Below are 21191 nucleotides of genomic sequence, written 5' to 3' on the forward strand. Positions count from 1 at the left end.
TTGAGGTAGGGGACTGGGAATTTAATTTCTACTGCTTTGTCTTTTAGTATTATTATTATTATTTGAAAAGGATACCTTTGCGAAATTGTTTTTTAATCATTCCCTCCAGTTGGCAGCACCAGTTTATTAATATTTTCAGTGCCCATGTGGGGCTGTTTTGGAAATGTTTGTAAAGGTAGATGTTTTGGGGGAATGTGAAGCTGAGGGCTGATGTATAGGAGAGGAGCTATTCCTGCAAGACACAGTGTGCACTCTGCAGCTTCAGTCTTCCCAGAGCAGCTGCCTTTGGCACTGGCTGCTGCTGACCCTGGTGTCTGTGCCAGCCTGAGCTCCCTCCTCACATGAGGTCCCTGGAGGTCCAGGCAGGGCTGAGCCATCGTCCTGCCCACCCCTCACCACCTTTGATTGCACGTTTAATTAAAAACCGCATCAACCCGAAGATTGTGCACGTGGTCCTTAATCAGTTTGAAGTCTCTGTGAGAATAAAGTAATTATACTACTCGTTTGGTTACAGTAATTAAAACTTTAATTAACATCATTTCCCACCCCTTGGCCTCCCTTTACAGATAGTCAGGCACGTGATGGGTGTCTGCCAGGGTTGCATCTCAGGATAAAGCTGTTTATGCTTCTGCCTGTCCCATCTCTGTTCCCTCCAGCACCAGGCTGGTAAGGTCCAGATATTCTTGACCCCAGCCCAGCTCTCTCCAGGCTGCCAAGTGTCAGCTGCATTCCTGTGTGGGAATGCTCCATGGCCAAGGTGCTGGCAAGTCCTCGTGGGTAGCAGCTCCACTCGGCGTCCCCTGTAAGCACTGGGAATGGTGGAGAGGGTGGTAGGTGTTCCTTGAAGATCTTCTGAGAACTTAGTTTTGTATGTGGCATGTGTTTGGTCTGGTCTCAGCAAAAGCCAAGCTTTCAGAGAGCATCCCTGTGTTCCCAGGAGGAGCTTGTTAAGGATACAGCCAGGCTTTTAATTTCCCATTGCATGGATCTGCAAGAGCTGAGATCACAGTGATTTGTGGCTGAGTGCTGTCACACCTGGAAAGCTCAGGGTGGGCTCCAGCCCCTCTGCACCCCATTTTGCCCCCCTGGATAAAATGTGGCCACACCACCCTGTGGTCAGTGATAGGCTCTGTGTTGGCCAACAGGACCCCCTGCTCCCCGAGAGCCTGCAGAAAGGATTGCTGCCTGCAGAAGCAGGGCAGGGAGTTCTGCATTGGTTCCAAAGGAAATCCACGCTGTGTAAAAACTGAGCTCTTAAATATCTTGAGCAGCATCCTTAGGGAAACCAATCTCTATATTTAAATCTTCTCAATCTTTCCTTCGAAATTGCTCTGATGCAGACTGAAGGTCTAATTTCCATCCTGGTTTTGAGTAGGGAGGCCACTGCAGACAAATGGTTTTCTTTGCTCTGAATTCTGCCTGGTGGGGAGCCATGGCTCCATAGCTTTCCCGTGGCTTTTTGGAAATGTATAGAAGGGTCTAGTGTAGCTAGGGATGTGGCTCTCTGCACTGGAAATAGTGTAGGAGGGACAGAAGTTTAGAGTATGGGAATGAAATTTTAAAATGTGAACAGAAAGGAAGATCAGGGAATTTAGCATTAAGAGCTCAAGCTGGAGTGAGTGAGAGGGTCTAAGTCTATTTCAAGCAAAATATTTGCAGGCACTCTGGTGTGCTCAGTGTGAAGCCAGGCTTAGCTGGCTGTTATCACCAGGATCACTGGCCATGGAATGTTGGAGGATATCTTCTCTAATCTTGAAAGTGTTTGTGTTTGGAGCAGGGACTCTTTTATGAGGAAAGGCAGGACCTGGAATTTTGATCATGGCATGTTGATAGTGGAGCTGTTGATCAGAAAAGTTCAAGAAAAAGTGTGGCTGTAACTTTCTGTCTTTTCCTGATGACATGGGTTTCATTCTCATGGAGTCCATGAGGTAATGTATGATTTTGTACATGAATCTGTAAGAGACTCTGCATGCCCAGTCGTGCTGCCTGTGCTGGCTCTTAATATTTAATGTCACTGTGCCCTGAGCTATTTAGACCCTGATTGTTTATTGCTTATCAGCTTCTCCCGAACAGTCTGGTGTGATTTGTCCATGGAGATAAAACACCAGGACAGCCCAGAGGTGCACTAAAAAGAGGACTGATGGGTAGGAAGGGATCAAAGCTGATGTTAAATGGGTGAAGCTGAACCTGCCGTGCCATTGGTGTTGTCCTTCTCCCTGTATGGAGGTGAATGTGCAGTGGATTTTGTTCCTTTTATAGTCCCCTTGCTGCAGGAAATGGCTTTGGCTCTCATGCCATGGAAATAGTGGCTGGTGCACTCATGTGGTTGGAGCTGAATGAGTGAGGGCTGAGATGGGGGTGCAGGAGGTATTGGAGTCTGATGGATGGGTAAATTCAGACATGAGCCACTGTGCCTGCTCAGGCAGCCCCACTGGAACAGGGGTTGACTGGTGCTGAGCCTGTGTGTGGGGGTGCTGGGGTGGGAGGGGAGCTGACCAGGGCGAGTAACCTGAAAAGGATCCCCCCCTGGGGTATGCCCCTCTACAGACCCCACTCTGTGGGCTTTTCCTGACACTGGCCTCTCTGTTTCCAAAGCCAAAGCCCCTGCCCAGTCCTCAGGCAGCTCCTCTCTCGCTGCTGTGTTGTTTAGGGACCAGGAAGGAAACAGCTATTTTCCTGGAGCTGGAGGAGGGATCCAGCTGATCTCCAGCTGTGCTGCAGCCCTGGGAGCTGATACTTCCTCCCTGACATGTCCCTGGTGAAGGTCTGTTACCTCCTCCCTGCCTTTTTTTCCCTGGAAATGGGGCGGTCCCCATTCCTGTTCTCAAGGAGCAAAGCTTTGAGCCCTGGCCACAGGCAAAGCCTTTGCCCGGTCATTGCTCCATGTCCCAAGTGGGCAGGATGGTGAGGATGGTGGGATAAGCCTTTGGCATTCATCTTGGAGTTATCTTGGTCTGGTTCCATATCTGGGCAGAAGCTGAGGGAAGCTCAGGAAGGAAGGTTTATGCTGCCCTGTTGAGCTGAGCAGCATTATTAAGAGGTAAATAATTTGGATCTGCAGAATAACTAGCAAATTCTAAGCTATGGAGAGGCTAGGGCTGGTGGCTCTGGGTCTGCTCTGCTTGCTGTGATGGGCTGTGTGTCAAGGGGGACCAGAAGCCAAGGGTTTGGGCTGGTTGCCATGTGATCTCTGGAGGAGCCAGTGCCTTGGCAGTGGAAGAGACGGATTTTGTCTTGAAAACTCAGTATTGAGTCCTTCAGGTGAGAGCTTTCTCCCCAGGGCCTTCTCTGGAAGGTTTAGGTATTAACTCACCCCAGGCTGGTCACATGCAGTCTGAGTCCTGTGGGAGCTGGGAGGGTGACACATTGCCATGGCTTCATTCATGCCTTTCATGCCTGGGGCCTGCTGGGACTCTTGGGATGCCTACAGTAATTAATGAACAGTAGAAAAAATAATCCAGGATTTCTGTGATGTGCTCTGCCCTTCACTGCTGTCACCCAGGGCTTTATTTTTACATGAGAACAGTGGGATGCAGAGAGGAGATCCCTGTTGCAGTTTGCTTTGTGCTCTTCCTGCCCTTACCTTCCATTTTGCAAGGCTAAAATTCCTTCTTCATTTGTTACTGGGCTTTCCTACCTCCAGACCTCCCTCCTTTCTTCCCAAGGCTTGAGAAAAAGCAGGATTGTCTTACCTGCCCTTGCTCCTCTCCCTTGCAAGGGACATTTCTTTGGTGGGATGTGGTGCTGGGGTTTCACAGGGTATTTGTGCTGGAATGGGCACAGGCACTGTGTTGCTGGAGGCATAGCTCTGTCCCTCCCTCCCCAGGGAACTGATGCCCTGGCAGCTGCCATGCTGCCCCCGGGGACACCCTGGAATTCCTGTCAGTTCTCTTTAGCCTCAAGGGCAGAGCCCTTGGTCCTGTTCAGATCCTGCAGGGCTGGAGGCTGCACTCACGCTCTGTGCAGAGGTTAAGTTGCATCACTGTTGCTTGGCCGAGGGTCAGCAAAGACTGCCACCTTGCCAGGTCAGAGCATTACATGGAGGGGTCCCTGGGGTCCCCCATCCCCCTTCCCTTGTGCCACTCAACAGCTGCCAGTGCCTCCTGCCTGGTCCCTGGAAGCCCCAGGGCAGTGCCTGCCCATTGATTTGCTTGTTGGGGGCCCCCTCTGGCTGCCTTAGCCCTGAGCGACGCTGATTGGGAAATAATTGCAATAATAATAGAGATATTTTGCTCCTGAGTGACTAGACAATATGAACTGGGCTCTGAGCCAAGAGGGTTTTGAAGGGCAAAGCTGAGAAATCAATGGCTCAAGACTGCTGGAGCTGCTGTGGGGCTGGGGGCTGGCAGGGATAGGACCTAGGGCTTTATCTGGGAGGAAAGTGGGCCAGCTGCCTTAACCCATCACACATTGTGTGGCTCCCAGTGGGAGCCTGTAATTCCTCCTGCCACTTCCTTGTGACTTCACCATCCATCAGTCCCTCCCCCACCTGGGTTTGACTCTGCCAAAGGTGCATCCCCTGTGCATTATCCTGGCATTTGCTCCCTCTTTCCAGCAGTCCAGTTTTGGTAAAGAGAGATGGGAAGGATTTTTCTGACATTGTCTTGATTCTGTCAAAATTGCTGGGACAGTGTGTTGGGCTGTACTTCCCATCCTGCTGATGGAGAAATGCTGGCAGACCTGGTCAGGAGAGAATTTGGGAAGGTTTGCAGATGGTGAGCATGGAGCTGGTCAGTCCTGTGCTGTGCTGTGTGGGCTGGTGCTGGTGTAACTGGCTCTGCTGAGCCCACTTAGCATGGTGGAGCACCACTTGTGTGGGTGGCTGAACAAGAGGAAAAGATGGAAATGAGTTTAAATGAAAGGAAAAGGTGGTTGAGAAGTTCTGGGGAAGGTGTTGCTGTGTTTTGGGGGCCTGCTCGGCAGGGTTGCTGCCCTGGGTTGCTCTTCTCTTTCCTACAAACCCCAGTGCTTCACTCGGCTCCCACCCCACCTCCCAGAGAGGTGCAGTGAGTGTGTCTGTCCTCAGCCCACACGGCTGAACTCAGGATCCTGCCTAGGGATGGCACATTGGCAGTAACACAGCTTCGAAACCTGTGCCACATCTGCCAGTGTCACTGAGGTGGTGTATTTGTTGCTGAGCATTTGAGCATGGATTTAGATTAAGTATCTCCTTGTTTTTTGCTTTATTGTACCAATATGATTAAAATCCTAATATTCTCCAACTCAGCGTGATGTTGGGCCCAGGACAAAAGCCTGGCTTGTACTCATCTTTATCAAGTGAATGGGTTTCACTGAAAGGAATCGGGCAGCTTACCTTGCTCCTTGGCAGGTTAGGGGTGAGGCAGGAGCATCCCAGCCCTGCGTGAGCAATCAGTGAAACCTTCTCTTGCAGGGGAGGTGGAGAGGACAGACCCCAGCTCTGCCGGACCCGAGCAGCCCGCAGCTGCGGGCCGGTCTGGCGGGAGGCTCCCAGCAGGTCTGGTGTGTGTGCTCCCGGTGCATTCCTGCGCAGGCAGCTGCCGGGATGGCAGGGAGGGCTGGCAGCCGGCTGCGGGAGCGCTGCGAGCCGGGCCGCCAGCCTGCCCCGCATAGCTGGGATGTTTCTGTGGGGCCCATCCTGTCATCAGCCCTGGGACAAGCCCCTGCAAGATGCATCCCCACAGCCCTGCCCGTGGCCCGGCTGCTGGCTGCTACCCTTCCACTGGTGCCCGGCTCCTGCCCCATGGCACAGAGCACCTGTGGGGCTAGCCCTGGTAAAGTGTGGCTGAGGCACTCCTAATGCCAATTTCCTGGTTGTCTGAGCAAAGCCAGAGGCAAATCCTCACCACCCTGGACATCAAATTTTGGTAACCTGGGAGGGAGAAGGAGCCACTGCTTTGACCTCCCTGCTCTTGACCCCCAGCATGCCAGTGTCCCCTTCTCCAGCACCCAAGGCTCTCAAGGCTGTGTCCATGGCACAGATGATGCATGGCAGCTGCTCCTGTCACTGCCTTTTGCTGCACCTTTCTGGGTGAAGCGAAGAAGAGAGTGTGTCTCCTTGGAGCAGCTGATCCAGAAATTTAATTTAAACCCTTTCCCTTCCTTTGGAAACTGGAGAGGGGCGTGTGCATGGCAGCTGCTTGTCCTGGGGAAAGACATGTGGAGGGGCAGCTGGTGTCCCTGTCCCCACATTCTTACTGCCTTGGGGTGAACCCAGGCCATCTGCTAAGAGGGGCTATGCAGGCTGACCCCCCCAAGGCCATCCCTTTCCCCACGAGCCGCCCTGGCTGGATGTGGGATCTGCCTTTTCCTGCTGTAGGCTTGTCAGCGTGGTGTTGTGTGACACTATGCAGCAGCTGCTGCCTCTGCCCCGGTGTGGCCAGGCTGCACAAGCCCTCTGTTGCCTCTGGGAGGTGGCCCTATGGCTTGCAGGGGCAGCTCTGCCAGGACCCACTCTTCTTGTGGTTATATTTGGCCTATCATATGCCTTTTGGGTGGATGGTGCCAAAATCAAAGCAGAATGTGGGGGGTGTTCACACAGCCCTGCTCTCAGGGAGGGGACATTTGCAGCTGCTGATTTGGGTGTAGGAGCCTGGGATTTCCATGGTGCCTGAGCTGTGAGCCCCAATGGCCTTGGGAGGGGAAGGTTTGACTCCTGGGGCTGCACTCTGCCCTCCACCCATGACAAAGCATCTTTCTCCTCCCAACTCAGCGATGTGCTACAGAGCTGCTCACTGGTAGGATGACAGGGCAGGAGGGGACCAGGACATGGGCACCGGTAGGGCAGGGTCCTCTTTCCATCATCCTCTCCTCTTCCAGGGACAGCCATGTCTTGTCCCTGCCTGTTTAATCTCTGTCCCCAGTGGAGATCACTGGGGCTGGGGAACTCTGTGCTTCCCTCGGCGTGTGTTGAGAGGGAAGAGGGAAGGCTTTGAAATGCACTCCCATAAATAAGCCTTTCTTTCGCGTTGCCTGTCAGTACCGTGCGAGCCCCGTGGAACTGGAAAAGGGTCCCCGTGAAAAGGCTGCCGAGTGTGTTTCAGGCAGATAAGTCCCTGCCTTTGAAGTGTGGCAGGCGGGCAAAAGCGCCCTCCTCTTGTAGCTGCTGCCAGCCGCTGCGAATTAATCACAGCCCTGCACAGATAAGAGTACAAAGCCTGACTGAGCACTTCTCCTGCCCGGAGGAGGGGTCTGCGGGGGACCACTGGGGAGCCAGGATGGAGGCTGGAGAGCCTGGAGGTGGGGAGATGTGAGGCTGGGGTGGGAGTGTCTGCAGGGAGACTGGCTGTGGGGCAGTGCACAGCTCCCTCTTCCTAGTGCTGGGTTTAGGGGTGTCCCCTGTGAGATCGGGTCTCTTGGGGGCCTTCTCCATGGGCCCCCAAAAATGTGGGTTTGGTCCTGTGAGGAGCCAGTGGCCCACCCAAATACCTCCCAGACCCCACAGACCTCTTCTGGCATGTGTTAAATCCAAAAGCAGCTTTGGCATGTCTGCAGCTGCCTTCCCTCTCCAGCTGTGCTTCCTCCCTCTCCACCTGGTGTCCCTGGCCCAGACTGAGCTGTAAAGCCCTGTCCTCCTCTGGACCCGCTGCCAGCTCTGGGTGGGTGCCAGGTCATGGCTGCTGCCCCACGTTCCTCTCATTGCCTGTCTTTCCAAAAGTCAGCTCTGGGGAGATCCTCCTCTCTGCCTCGTGCTGTAAGGATGTTGGGAGATGTTTCTCCTGGAGGCTGGCTGATCAGCAGTGGTTATGGCAGTGGGGAAGTGCCTCCTTACCTGGACAAGCCTGAAGGGCACCTTGCCTGGGGGAGAAGCGTGCTGCCATGGAAGGAGCTGTATCTCAGCAAGGTTATGTGCTTGCCTCCCCCAAAGCCTCGTATGGGATGGCAGCTCCTTTCTCCAGCCAAGACAAAGCCGTCCCCAAGAACCATCTCTGGGTCTCTTGGGAGAGACTTTGCATTTGTCCAGCTGGGTTGTGCACTGTGCAGTCACTCATTACACCAGGGTCACCGGGGTTGGGGCATTGCCCCCCATTCTTTCCTTCATCCTTCCTTTGACAGGGTTCTCAGCTTCTGGGGGTGCAGCTCCTAAACTCCTCTTAGAGTGAAGTTTTTCTGGGTGCTGGCCCCATGGGGGTGGGCTCATTGTTCGAGTGGGGAGGGTGTGCACATGGGTTTCTGGCAGAGCAGCCCCTGGGCTTGCTTTGAGATGATTCACCCAAGCAGGGAGTTTATAATTTTGTGCCTCTGGCCCTCCCCATGTACTTAACAAGGCAGCAGCCCTTCAAGCTGACCCTCACTCCTGCTCCTGTGCCTCAGTACAGCCCCAGGAGCTGGCTGCCCCTTGGGGCTCCTGCAGCTCCTGGGAGGAGGCACCACCACTGAGTTGCTGCCTGAAGCCAGCCTGAGGCAGGCAGAAGTGAGGGCAGGAATCCTGAGCAAGAAATTAGTGTGAGTAATTATTAGTATTGGGTAATTATATCAGCGTCAGGATGAGGAGAAAGGTTAATACGTTTATTTATTTATTTATTTATGGTAAATGTCTTTTCCCCTGGGTGGGAAGGCAGCCACGGTGGGCAGGAAGGAGAGTGTTTCTGGAGGGGTCTGCTCTGATTAAACTGCATCCTCCCCCTTTCCCTGCTCCCAACTACCCTGGGTGCAAGCAGGGGGAGGAAAGCAGCCCCTTCCAGTGTCTGTAAGAAGAGATGGGAGGCTCCTTGCATTCCTGGTGCATTCTTTGTGCTGCTCCACCATGCTATAGTCCAAACAGCCCATCCTCACCCTGCTGACCAGGATGGGTCTGTTCCTGTTGGGCTAATCCTGCTGGAAAGGCCCTGATGCTGGATTTCCACCTCTGTCTGCACAGCAGTGGGTGCTCTGGGCAGCTGGGTCCTGCTTGGTGTGCAGGAGTCTGGGGTCTGTCTGCTCACTCAGGTTACTCATGGAAGTTGTGGATGCCTTACCCCCAGGAGTGTTCAAGCCAAGTTGGATGGGGCTTTGAGCAACATGGTATAGTGAAACCAGGGAGTTGGAACAGAGGTGTTAGAACTAGATGAGCTATAAGCTTCCCCCAACCAAACCTTTCTGTGATTCTATGATCTCCTCATGCTGGAGAGGAGTGTTAGGATGCGTTTTCCTGCCACGAGTGAACTCACAGTCTCCCTCTGTGCCCTGCACTTTGGCCAACCAGAAAACATCTTGATTACCAAGTCTTCCAAATTTCATTTTCCTGATTCCCAAACACACCTACAGGTTATCCTTAACAGGGGGAGAGGTGCTAGAGAGAAGGGTTCTTGTGTGTGCATGGCCCACCAGAACACCCTGACGTGTGTCAGGCTGGGTTCCAGCCCCGTTTGACTACTGAGAGTATTTTTAGGTTCTTCCTGGAGCCTCAAATTAACTGGAAGTGCTTCATGTCTGTTGTTTTTTTAATACATCTCTTTCTCTTTCCCAGCACTGCACAGTGCAATAATGTAATGGGGAAATTACCCCGCTAGTTAAAAATTACTGCCAGTGCGACATGCAGCCATAGATCTATTTTAGAACCAGGGTAAAACTGTATCGATTATTCTGTGCTGCAACTGCGGCCCATAAAAGGATTGGAAAGGTGCGTTTGTCACTTTGCCATAGTGAGCTGGGAGGTGGTGCCGTGCTGGGCAGTGCAAGGGGTGCTCCCTGTTATTACTCTCCTCCAGAGAGCTGGCTTGGGAAGGATTTTGTAGGGGAGAAAGCAAGAGCTGGCAGGGGAGCAGCTTATGAGGAGATGTGGGGAGGCAGGGCTGTGCTCTGGGGGTGATGCTAGGAACCACTGAGCAAGGGACACTGCTGGGCAGGGGTGCCATGTGGCCCTGTACTGCAGCTGTCTGGGGCTTGACCTCCTCTGATCTGTTTGGAGTAGGAACAAACAGGGTCCTAGACCTGGGCAGAAAGATACCCCTGCCAGAAAGGCAGGCAGAGGCTTTGGCACCCCTGGGCTCCCCAGCATACAGCGGTACCAAGTGCGAGGCTGATGGGGAGCAGAGTCTGCACAGGGGTCTAGAAAAGGATGCTGAGAAGAGGGGGTGGAATACCAGGACAATTTTTTAGGTTATGGTGAAGGCTCTTCAATCCTCTTCAGAAGGAGGTACAGGGGGTTTTTGGCTGTGCCGTGAGCTCCCAAGAGTTAGCCTGGCCCTGCAAGCCCAGTTGTCACATCCCTGGGGAGAGGGCAGCCCCTTTGCTCACTGCTATGCAGGACTCATCTCTCTCTGGTTGCTCAGGGGTCGCTTTCTTAATTAAATACATTTGTTTTGTAAAACTGCCTAAAAATAATCCGGGGCTGGTGCATGCAGGAGGCTGGCAGTGAATCAAAGGCGCCGCTCTAATTAAACGGGCCCCGGTTTGTTTGTGAGCCGCATACATTTCCATGCTAATCAGCTGCACACCGGGATCCTGCTTTCCCAGCCCCTATCCTCCTGATTGGGAGCTGTGCAAATGCTGGCAGCAATTTACTGCAGGAGCAGGCGAGGTGGTCAGGATGCTGAGGCGGCTGCAAGGGGGCACAAGGGGTAGTCATGGAAGTGCTGGACTGCGGGGTTGGGTGTGATAATCAGGGCAGAGTTGTGGGATGCATTTGTGGGAAGGTGCTTCCAAGCAGCCAATTTGCCCCTCTCCTGTGGGAGGATCCCGAGTCCTGCAGATGGGGATGCTGGACCAGGTCTCTGTGTGTGCCAGCAGCAGTGTGGAGATAATCACAGGTAGAGTTTGCTCCGTCTTGCTGGGAATGATGCTTCACTGTCTACTGCTGGGATTTTTGCAGAATGTATGCCTGGTGTGGCATCCCATCCCATTCCATCCCATCCCATCCCATCCCATCCCATCCCATCCCATCCCATCCCATCCCATCCCATCCCATCCCAGAGCATTTCTCTGGCACTGTCCCCCTCGAGGCTGTCCCATGCCCGAATCTGGGCGTATCACAAGTAATGGCATGAGCAAAAAGTACTTGTGGCTCGTGGAGGTGCCAGTCAGGGAATGCCAAGTGGCAGAGCTGAGTTTAGCCCTGATCACCGGGACAGCCAGGAACCGGCGTGCTTAGGAAGAGCTTTAAGGTAATTGTGAGCCATCAGGAGATTAAAGCCTTCGCCATGTTCCTGCTCAGGGAACAAAGGCGCTCTCTGAACCCCTGTTGACCTCCAGCTTCCTTGAGACCCTCTTGACTTCCCTGGTCACGAGTCCAAGTGTTTCCTCTGATGGATGGGCGGATGGAGCCGAGCCTGCGTGCGCTGCAGTGTCCTGCCTGGCAGGCTCAGAGCCCTGTGCTGTGCGAGCTGCTCTCGGCACCGCTGGGGCACGATGGGTTTGGTGCTTTGCTGCAAGATGGGGACTCATTTGCTCCATGCTACAATGTGCAGGGGTTTTGGGGCTGAGCAGCAGCACATAGTGGCGTGCAATGTGAGAACCAGGGATGTGTCCTCCCTCCCTGGAGAGAGATTAATGCCATCAGCATGAATGTGGTACAAATGCACCACACAAATGTAGTAAAGCAAGGGAGGCATTGCAGTTTGGTCTTCTGGAAAGGCTTGGGATGCTTGCAGAGCAGCTGGTGCTTTGCTGTGCTGCAGGGGCTGTGGAGTCACCAGACTGGTGTGGGATGGAGGGGTGGTGTCCCTAATGGGGCACATTCTGTATCTCACATCCTGGGTGGGGGCTGAGGTGTGTGAGGGATCATGCTCATCCCCCCTTGCTCTCCCCACAGATCCTCGTGGACTTGCCAGCTGAGAGGAAGCACCAAGCTCTGCAGTATGAAAATGTTGTGGCCCACGAAGGCAGCTCCATCCTGAGAGACCTGGTGCTGAGCCCTGACCGTCAGCACATCTATGCCATGACTGAGAAACAGGTAAGGGGAGGGGTCAGCAGTCCTCTGCTCTCCTGACTTGGCAGCCCACACTGCAGCCCTAGTTTACAGACAGTCCTGTGTGCTGGGAAGCCTTTTTGGCAGCTGTCTGTGGGGAGCTGCCCTTTGCTTCCTGGGATTGGAGCTGCCTAGGGACCCTGGGGCAGCTCCTCCCTGCTTCTCCCTGCAGAAACACTGTCCTGAGGCTTTAATTGTTAGCAGCAGCTGCTTGAAATTCCCGTGGTCCCTGGGGACCAAGGGCTTCCTGACCCTTCCTTGCTGTGAGTGGCTGGCCATAAACCTCCTCCCTGTTTTGGCCGTCCCCTCCTGAGCAAGGGTTTCGCAGGTCAGCGGGAGCTCCTTGCTCTAAACAACTTTTTGTCCTCTGGAGCAGTTGCTTTTGCATGACAGGGCAGGGGGAGCATAGGGCTGGTGCACCCCCAGACTGCTAGTGTGCACCCCTTGGTCTCTGCCTGTGCTGAGCTAACTGGAGGTACAGACCCAATCTGGATCCAGTGCTGTCATCCTGGCAGCATGGCCTGGGCACATGATAGGAAGTTTTGGTTGTCTTAGTGTCCCCATGACCTGTGGGAGGGCTGCTGGTGTGAGTTCATCCATCCATGGGCTGAACTGGAGGTAGTGAAGTGGGTTCCTGTCATGGTGGTGACACTCTCTGGATCTGGTGTCAGCGCACCATGCCTGGTTGGTGACACAGGGTGGCTGTGCTGGGGTTGCTGTCCCTGTGTCTCCCAGCACCTCTGCTTCTCTGCCCATCCAGGGGTGTGTTCATGTGAGTGGGACTGCAAGCAGAGCTGGGAGCCTCACAGTCTCCTGGCCACCAGCCCGAGGGCTTGGGAGGGGAAAGGACGAGGGGAGCAGGAATGTAGGTTTGTCTAGACAGTCCTGAGGGGACAGCAGAGTTATTTTCTCCTCCCAGTAGCTGTTTCTGGTTTCTGCTCTGCTGCAGGAAACATGAAGTTTTCCAGGTGGGGCAGAACCTGCATTTGGGCTCCTCCATGCAGCTGTCCTGGGCTGTGTTTCCATCCCTGGCTGTTTCTGTCCCAGAGCTTGCTCAGCTGAGCTTCCCCTCTGTGGGGCAGATGTTGCAGAAGTGGATGCCAAGGGGGCAGTTGCATTGTCCTGACTGGGGATCTCCTCCAGGGACCACCACAGTTGCTGGGACCTGACACTTGCCTGTGCAGGGTCTGTGAGGGAGTTACCCTCTGCTACCACCTGCCTAAAGCAATGTCAGGGTCAAACAAATGGGAACATTACAGGTGTCCTCACCACCCTGGGGGGACTGTTGGCCAGCATATCCCAGCCCTGTAGACATCATGCTGAGCCTGTGGTCTGCTGTCTTGTTTGGAGGGAGAACACCCCAGGTTTAGCCTTCAGTAGAGAAGTTTGCAGATTTTAATTAATGAGTGGGTGCTGCCCCATGGAAGCAGTGGGGAAACTGAGGCACAAGCACGGCAGGCATGGGCAGCTGCTTGGTGCTGCAGATTCCTTGTGGCAGGCAAGCAGGAACCCTCTCCCTGCACCCCCTCCCTGTCCTCCCTCTTCTCCTCCCCTCTCCTTAATAAAGCCCACTCTCTTCCCTGGTACGCTTGGTGTTATCAGAGTGCTGGTGGAAAGTAATTAAATGAACAGTTGTAACAGAGCTCGAAGGGCTTGGAGAATGAGGGGATTTTAATCAAATCTGGAGGAGCAATTAATAAAGGACTGGTAACCCTTTCAGAGCAGGGCTGCAGCAGCCATGGGTGCCTGGCTGGCACTGGGAGCCTATGTGGAGGTGAGTTGGCCCAGCTCACTCTCAAATACTGCAAAGGTGCAACAGTGAAAGGAACTTGTTTGGAGTAAAAGTCTTTCTGGGGTGGGAGTGTTGCCTGCAGATGTGCTGCCTGGGCCTGGGAGAGGAGTGGGTGATGGTGAGGGGCTCAGCCTGCTCCCTCTCCTGCCTTCCCACTAACAGGCCAGGGTGAGCCTGTGCTGGGTGTGTCTCTGCCGTGTCAGGGTGTGGGCACAGCAGCCCGGCCCCCTTCACTCGTGCCTGCTCCCCGCAGGTGACGCGTGTGCCGGTGGAGAGCTGCGAGCAGTACGAGAGCTGTGAGCTGTGCCTGGGCTCCCGGGACCCCCACTGCGGCTGGTGTGTGCTCCACAACATGTGAGTACAGCAGCATTGTCCCTGCAGCTCCTACAGCTGCCAAAATGTGTCCATCCCCACCGCTGGTCTCCTTGGGGGCTTCCCTCCTGGACTTTGGTCCCAAAATGCTGAGATGGAATGGTCCAAAGGGTCAGTCATCCCCTCCTGTGATGCCCAGGCTGTGCTTAGGAGCCTCCATGCATGGTGAAGCTGCTGCCAGAGCTTGCTCATCCTGCCCATGGGCTCCTGGGTTTAGCATTCTTGTGCCAATAAGAATACAAATACAAATAACTGAATACAAAATACTCCTGAAGTTTCAGGGGACAGCAGAGCTCTGGTACTGGCCTCGGTCATCCAAGGTCCCTGTCTGGGTATCATTTCCATGCCAGAGGGTCTGTTTGCCATGGTGCCAGCCCAAAGCCCTGCAGAACCCCAGGGGATCCTCCTCACCATGGTGCTTTCCTCCCCCGCAGCTGCTCCCGCAAGGACCGGTGCGAGCGGGCGGACGAGCCGCAGCGCTTCGCCTCGGAGCTGCGGCAGTGCGTGCAGCTCACCGTGCAGCCCAAGAACATCTCAGTCACCATGTCCGAGGTCCCGGTAAGACACCTCTGCTCCCTCACACTCCTCCTGCCACCTCCTGACCCTCTGGAGGCAAAGGCTGCAGAGGAGGCAATTAAAAATAACTGATGACTGGACGATGAATAGGGAAAAAGAGGAAGAGAGATCTGAGACGAAGCAGAGCAAAGTGCAAGGCAGTGATGAGGGCAAGCCGTTGGCTCCATCTTGATGGAGATAGTAAACCAGTTGATGATTATTCAGAAATGACATAACTGAGCAATAAATATTTCTCCATAATGACAGCACACCCATCAAAAATGCTATTCGTAGGCCAGCGTTCTAGCTCCAGTTCAATAGCCTGTCTCTGACTCCAGCCTGCAGTAGATATTTTGGGATGAGACTTTGATGCTTAACTTGCTGCTCTCTCTCTGTGCAAGCAGAAAGGATGAGGCACTTCCCTGAAGTATTTTTCAGGCCATTAGCACCATGAAGAGAATAAGAAACAGCATATACTAGTAATACACTGCCAGGCCTAGATATCTGGCACTCAGGAATCCTAAAGAAGTTGGCCAAGGAGTTCTGTGGCCTGGGGATGTATGTTATAACATGACTTTGTAATAAATAACCGAATGTTGAGAAAAGCCACAGAAACAGAAAAGGTGCTCATTTTTTTTCTCAGATGCATAAAGGACCAAATAGCCAGAGACTGCTTAGTTTTACTTCAGAATTAGAAGAAGAAAAAGAACAAATGCAGAATACACCTTATAATGATTTAAGGATGGGAATATAATTTATGCCAGTCAAAGTGGGTTTGTGTCTGACAAACCCCATTTTGCTCTTTGGTGAATTTATGACTTGAATTAGAAGAGAGACTGTGGGGATGTGATGTCTTTAGGCTCCTACAAGGCTTTTCACTTGGTACAACACAACGTTCTGATTAAAAATTAGCATTATACAATATTGATAAAGCACATGTTAAGTGGATTAAGAACTGGCTCCGTGACAGATCTCAAAAAGTTTTCATCAGAGGGGAATTGTACTGGATGGAAACAGTTTGGAAAGCACTTCTGTGGGGGTAGATGTTCTTTGGTAATGTGGAGATGAACGTGGTATGGCTGCAGATGGGACCTGCTGGGACTGGAGGGTGGTATGGGTGAAATTCCTCAGAGCAGCTGGGTTTGAGTGGGGCTGTTTATCAGAGAAATTGGGGTTTGGTATTGCCCAGTCTAAAGTTAACCATGGATGGAAGTTCACCTACTGTCCTGGAAAGTGGTGCTGGGGCTGAGCCCTCGCTGCAGACTCTTGATGCTCCTGGATGAAGCCAGGAGCTGGGCAGTATTTTCACTCCTGGGGTAATTGTCTCCATACTGATGGCAGGATGCTGCACAGAGGTCTGGGGTGGATGACACGAGGATGCTCTGCTTGGGCTGGAGTGCAGCTGTCAAAGGGAGGGGCTGAAAAGCTCCCGTAAACATCATGTAAATGAGTTGAAGGCTGGAGAAAATGCCTTGCAGTGAGAGACTTCCAGAGCTCAATCTGCTTAGCTTATCAAAAAGAAGATTAAGAGGTGACTTGATTACAGAGTATAAGTGCCTTTACAAGGAGCAAATATCAGGGACTAAAGGGCTTTTTAATCTATCAACGAAAAGCATAACAAGAACTAATGGCTGGAAGCTGTGAAAAATTCAAATTAGAAATAAGGCAAGCGTTTTGTAAAGTGAGAACTGCTGACCCTGGGGATGACTTTGTGAAGGAAGAGGTGCATTCTTCCCCTCCTCACCTCTGCTGGAGTGGGTGCCTTTCTGCCTTTCTGTGCAAGATACTTCAGTCTCAATGCTGTTCTTGGTCTCTGTAGAGAGCTGAGGCATAATGGCTTGTGGTGTGCCAAGGGCAGAGGACAGAGGCTGTGAGTCATTCCAGCTCTTAACTCATTTAAACCTGTGCTCCTTGCTTGAGCAGGAAGGTGCATGGATGGAGCTCCCTTGCAAAAGCCCAGAGCAGGTCTCCTCACCATGTGTGGGTGGCAGAGGAAGGCTTGCACCCCCTGGCCTTTTCTGTTGGCTAGACTTACACACGGCAGACACAGAGGAGCCTATTTTCCTATTTCTCTGTGTTGATGCTCTTGCCTCTCCTCCCTAGCTGGTCCTGCAGGCCTGGAATGTCCCAGACCTCTCGGCAGGAGTCAACTGCTCCTTTGAAGACTTCACCGAGTCAGAGAGCCGCATTGAGGATGGGAAGATCTACTGCAGCTCTCCTTCTGCCAAGGATGTCATCCCCATCACCAGGGGCCGCGGTGAGCTTGTGCCCCAGGCTGGAAGAAAGCCTGAGACAAATGTCCCACGTGTTACCCCACAGGCAGAGGTAGAGGAGGACAGTCCTCCCGTGACAGTGATCCCAGTCTCGGGATCTGAACACCACTTGGGTTCTCGGGATATAGGAGGCTGGTGTTTTTGTCTCCTCCAAGCTATGGACACAGCTGCTTTGATGCAGCCTGTGGCAGTGGGCTTGGAACTAGATAATCCTTAAGGTCCCTTCCAACCCAATCAATTTTGTGATTTTATTTGCTGACACTATTTCCATCTGTGAACCATTCCTGGGCAGATGTGGCCATGGGATCTAGGACATTCTCCTGACCCCAAAACTATTAAACACCCCTTCAGTACCATGCCCCAGTCTCCATGCCAGCAGGCTGTGTTTAGCTGTAGGGGCTCAGAGCTGTACTTAGGCTCTGCTGGCCTCTTAGGTGTCTGAATGGGTGTGGATGAATCCTCTCTTTTTATTGCCACTCTTGGAGGATTTTGTTAATTAACTGGACTGAGTGGTGATGCTCAGCTCCCTCCAGCCCCTCACAAGCCTTGCACTTAATGTTGGGCCAAGCACTGTGTCCTTTCTGATGCCTTTCTTTGCCTGGGTCTCTTGCAGGGGACAAGCGAGTGGTGAAGCTCTACTTGAAATCCAAGGAGACAGGGAAGAAATTTGCCTCTGTGGATTTTGTTTTCTACAACTGCAGCGTCCATCAGTCGTAAGTGGCCTGGACTTTGTGGGAGGGCTCCAGGAAAAGACTGGTGGGATGGTGTGAGACTGGGAGAGAGTTCTCAGCTTTGTGGGTGCTGATGTTGCAAGAGGAAAGGGCATTTGAGTACAGTGGTTTTCACAGTGAGAAACCACCTCCTTTTGCCTGTGTAAACTGGGACAGTGACCAGAGAACCCACAGGTGGTTTGGGTGTGTGGGAACATGTAGCGTCAGGCTAGAACCTCACATAAAAACAGGGCTTTGGGTTTGGCAAAACTTTGGAAGAAAAAGCGAGTTTACTGCACTGCAGACCTTAGAAATCAATCCATGTGACCAAAAACGGCAAGCATCTTGTTATTCCTGGAAACAGTTAATAGGAGTGACTTGGCAATGCAAAAGGAGAAGCCTGTGCTTTCCTGCCACGGTACCTGCTTTCCAGGCTTGCTGTGGAGAGGGAGCTGGAAAGTTACAGCAACATGGGATGGAACATGCCACATGTCCTGGGGCGTTTACCCAAGAATTTCCTAACTGGAAGTAATTGTGAATTTGCTTTTTTGTCAGGCTGCTGTGAAATCTACTCCTGTAAGGGTTTTTAGACAGCTTGAGATATGCATTTGATAAAATAGAGGAGGTGTGGATTATTGATGTGCTGTCTAAGCAAGGTGTTTAAAGTCTCAAACCACAACTCCTGCTGAGAAGCTGCAGACAGTGTTCTCGAGCAGTGGGGGATGACTGTGTGGTAGGACCGGCAGAGCTGATGCTGGGGTGTGTTTGGGCAAAGAATTTGGAGCTCAAAAATGCAAGAAATTTCATTTCTCTGCCAGAAACCTCCCATGGATGGTGGTGCTCTGGCTGATCAGTAATTATAGAGAAGCAAATGCCAAGTGATCTCTTTTGGATGTCTTCTTGCAAAGTGTTGAGCCTGGCTTGGGGGAAGTTCACTCCTCCAAAGCCTGTTCAGAGTTTCCACTTTGATCAGGGAAGAGCAGGTGAGGTGCAGGTGTTCTGGCTGGGAACCCACCCGCAGTGAGCTCCAGGAGGGATGTGTCAGAGGAGAGCCCCTGCAAAGTTTCTGCATCACAGGGATTCCTTCCCTCCTGCTCTTTGCACAGGGAACAGGGCTCCTCCTGGGAGCACTGTGCCAGTGAGGGAGGAGAGACTTTGCAAACTTGACTTTCTCCCTCACCTTGACTCTGAGATGAGCTTTGTCTCCCTTCACGTCCTGTGGTTTCAATAACATTAGCTCAGCTTTGGCTCGGGCTGGCTGCATGTCAGTATTTTGCAAATCAAAAAGCAGATATGACTTTTATTTTTGTAAATGAAAGAAAGATGACTTTTAAGTACAAATGGCATCAGATTTGGTCCAATCAGTGGTCTGGCGGGAAGAGGTGATGAGGGAATTGGCATTTTATTTTATGTGCCTGACACAGGAGGGGAAAAAACCCCTACCTCCCTGAAACAAACCTGCAACAAAGAGCCTGACTGATTTATTACTGCGTTGATGTTTAATTTTGGATGCATTATTTAAAAAGGCTAATTATGGATGCATTAATATTTATGGCCCCAGCTGAAGCTGATAGAAAAGCCCATGTTCTAAGCTGGTGAACATTATTATTTTTTTGACATCAAGAGTTTTAGGGTTTGGAGGTAGTTTTAACTATGTGACCTGCAGTCGAATCGTAGCCAAAGAGCATGACAATTCCTCCTGGGATGATGCAATACTTTTAAATACCATTTGCAGACAGGCGTCTTTAATGGATCTCTCTGGAGTTAATAGCCTTTCAGATCCAGGTTTCATATTTTGTGGAGGAAAATCTATACGTCAGCCTGATAAATTCTGTATTAGGAACAATGTGCTTTTCCATGAGGCTAATGTTTTTCCTGTGGAGATCTCTGATCACTGTGTGTTATGTTTTCTTTTTATATTTGGACGGCTTTGCTTAGGTTGGAAGGCAGAGTTCTGCATGTTGAATCATTTCTCAGCTGAAGACAAAATGTTTGAGTGAGATTTTTCAGATGGTTGTGGGGAGATGGGAGGCTAGTAAGGCAGCTCTTTGCTGATGTCAGCTGGGGTAGCTCCAAAGGAAACCAATGCAGCTCCACCATGTGCATGGGGGAGAGTCTGACCCTTCTTATTTTCAGCAGACATCTGGAAAGGCATCAGCAAAATGCGGGCTGTGGGGATGATCCTGCTGCTGCGTGAGCATCCTGGCTCTCTTATTTCCCACCACCTTGGCAGGTCTTCTTCCCATGCATTTTCAAGGGCTGCTGAAGCCTGCCTGGCCAAGGGAGGGGTTACAGAAGGGAAGATGCATCTGATCACTTCTACAGGAGAGGAGGGTACAGAGGGGGTTGCGCTGCCTGTATGTTTGGCTGTGATGTTCTGAGCAGAGGGGGTGCCTTCCAGGTAGAGCCCCAACGCTGTCCCATCTGTTAATGCAGGGCTTTGTGCCTGTGTTATCGAACTGTTCTCATCACAGACCAGCATCAGTGGGTCCTGGGATACTTTGTGCAGGGTCCCTGGGAGCCCTGGTCTGGAATTTGCATCCTCTCTGGGGCTTCATTCCTTTCCAGGAGTTACCTGGGAAGCTTGTGGAGGTCCCAGCTTTATGTACTCAGGGTTCCTGAGGGCCCTGGCATGTGTTTGCAGGCAGTGGTGCCTTTTGGGGATTCTGCTCCTAAAGGCTTGGGCATTGGGCAGGGGATGCTTCTGGCTGAGCTGTGGGGTATGGATTTAACAGGGGACTGGAAGCCAAGGGTTTGATGCAGGGAAATGGGGCCCTTGCAGAGGGGGATGTGGGTGGATGAGGGAGTAGATGAGCCCACAGGCTTGTCTGCAGCTCCTGGGGACAGGCTGTGGTTCCTGCAGTGGAGAATGAGATGCAAACCCCCGAGCAGGGCCAGGGTGGATTCCCGTGGGGGTTTCCGATGGGACACCGATCAAGTGCAGGCATTTAAAGGCCGCTCGGCACCTTTGATCGTGTAATGAGTCAGCCCCAGTCCAGCGCGTGCACAGGCAGATGTTGAGGTCGTCTTTGTCAGAGTTAAACGCCTTCTTCAAAGCATTTGTGGGGAAATGAGTCCCCTTTTAAGATAAAGATGTAACACCAGGCTCCCTGCCTGCCTCTGGCAGAGCTTGCTGGCGGGGTTGGGGAGTAGGGAATCCTCACAGAAAGCTAGTGAGCAATTCCAGGGAATAGAGAGATGTATTTATTTCTTCCTGCTGTTTCCATGTTGCCTTGCTGGATTTCTCTTCTGGAAACTCTGTTTCATAAATCCTGTTGTGGTTTGGCTTTTTGGAGTGTGTGGCTGTGGGAAGGGAGCTGGCAAGTAGAGTGGGATGGGGAAGAAGAAGATGAGAGCCTTTGGTGCTTCCTTCAATTCTGTGGGCAGGTTTTGCAGAGCTGCTGGTTTTTCAAGCACCAACGTGCTCAGCTCATCACCAGCATGTCCTGCCACTGCAATGTGGAAGCAAAAATCCAGGTGTAGCACAGGGAAAGGGGGAGAATCATATCAGCAAGTCTGATTCCAGGAGGGAATCCAAGCATCCTGGAAACCTGGATGTGGTCATCATGACGAGGAGGTGGTCATGATGCTACCAGCCTCATTGTTGTGCCTCAGTGTAGTGA

The 21191-nt window shown here is 52.3% G+C and overlaps 1 protein-coding gene across 2 annotated transcripts in view; it reads left to right on the forward strand.

Annotated features, from left to right (window-relative positions):
* Nucleotides 1-21191, forward strand: part of PLXNA1 (plexin A1) — a 116377-nt gene that overhangs the window by 37588 nt on the left and 57598 nt on the right. For both annotated transcript variants that reach the window (XM_021532004.3, XM_021532015.3), the window contains exons 4-8: nt 11711-11851; nt 13912-14012; nt 14465-14588; nt 16689-16842; nt 17472-17571. In XM_021532004.3, the coding sequence (XP_021387679.1) occupies nt 11711-11851; nt 13912-14012; nt 14465-14588; nt 16689-16842; nt 17472-17571 (620 nt within the window). The remainder of the gene's footprint in view (nt 1-11710; nt 11852-13911; nt 14013-14464; nt 14589-16688; nt 16843-17471; nt 17572-21191) is intronic.

The sequence above is a fragment of the Lonchura striata genome, chromosome 12 (assembly GCF_046129695.1).
Source record: "Lonchura striata isolate bLonStr1 chromosome 12, bLonStr1.mat, whole genome shotgun sequence".
Taxonomy (NCBI): Eukaryota; Metazoa; Chordata; class Aves; order Passeriformes; family Estrildidae; genus Lonchura; species Lonchura striata.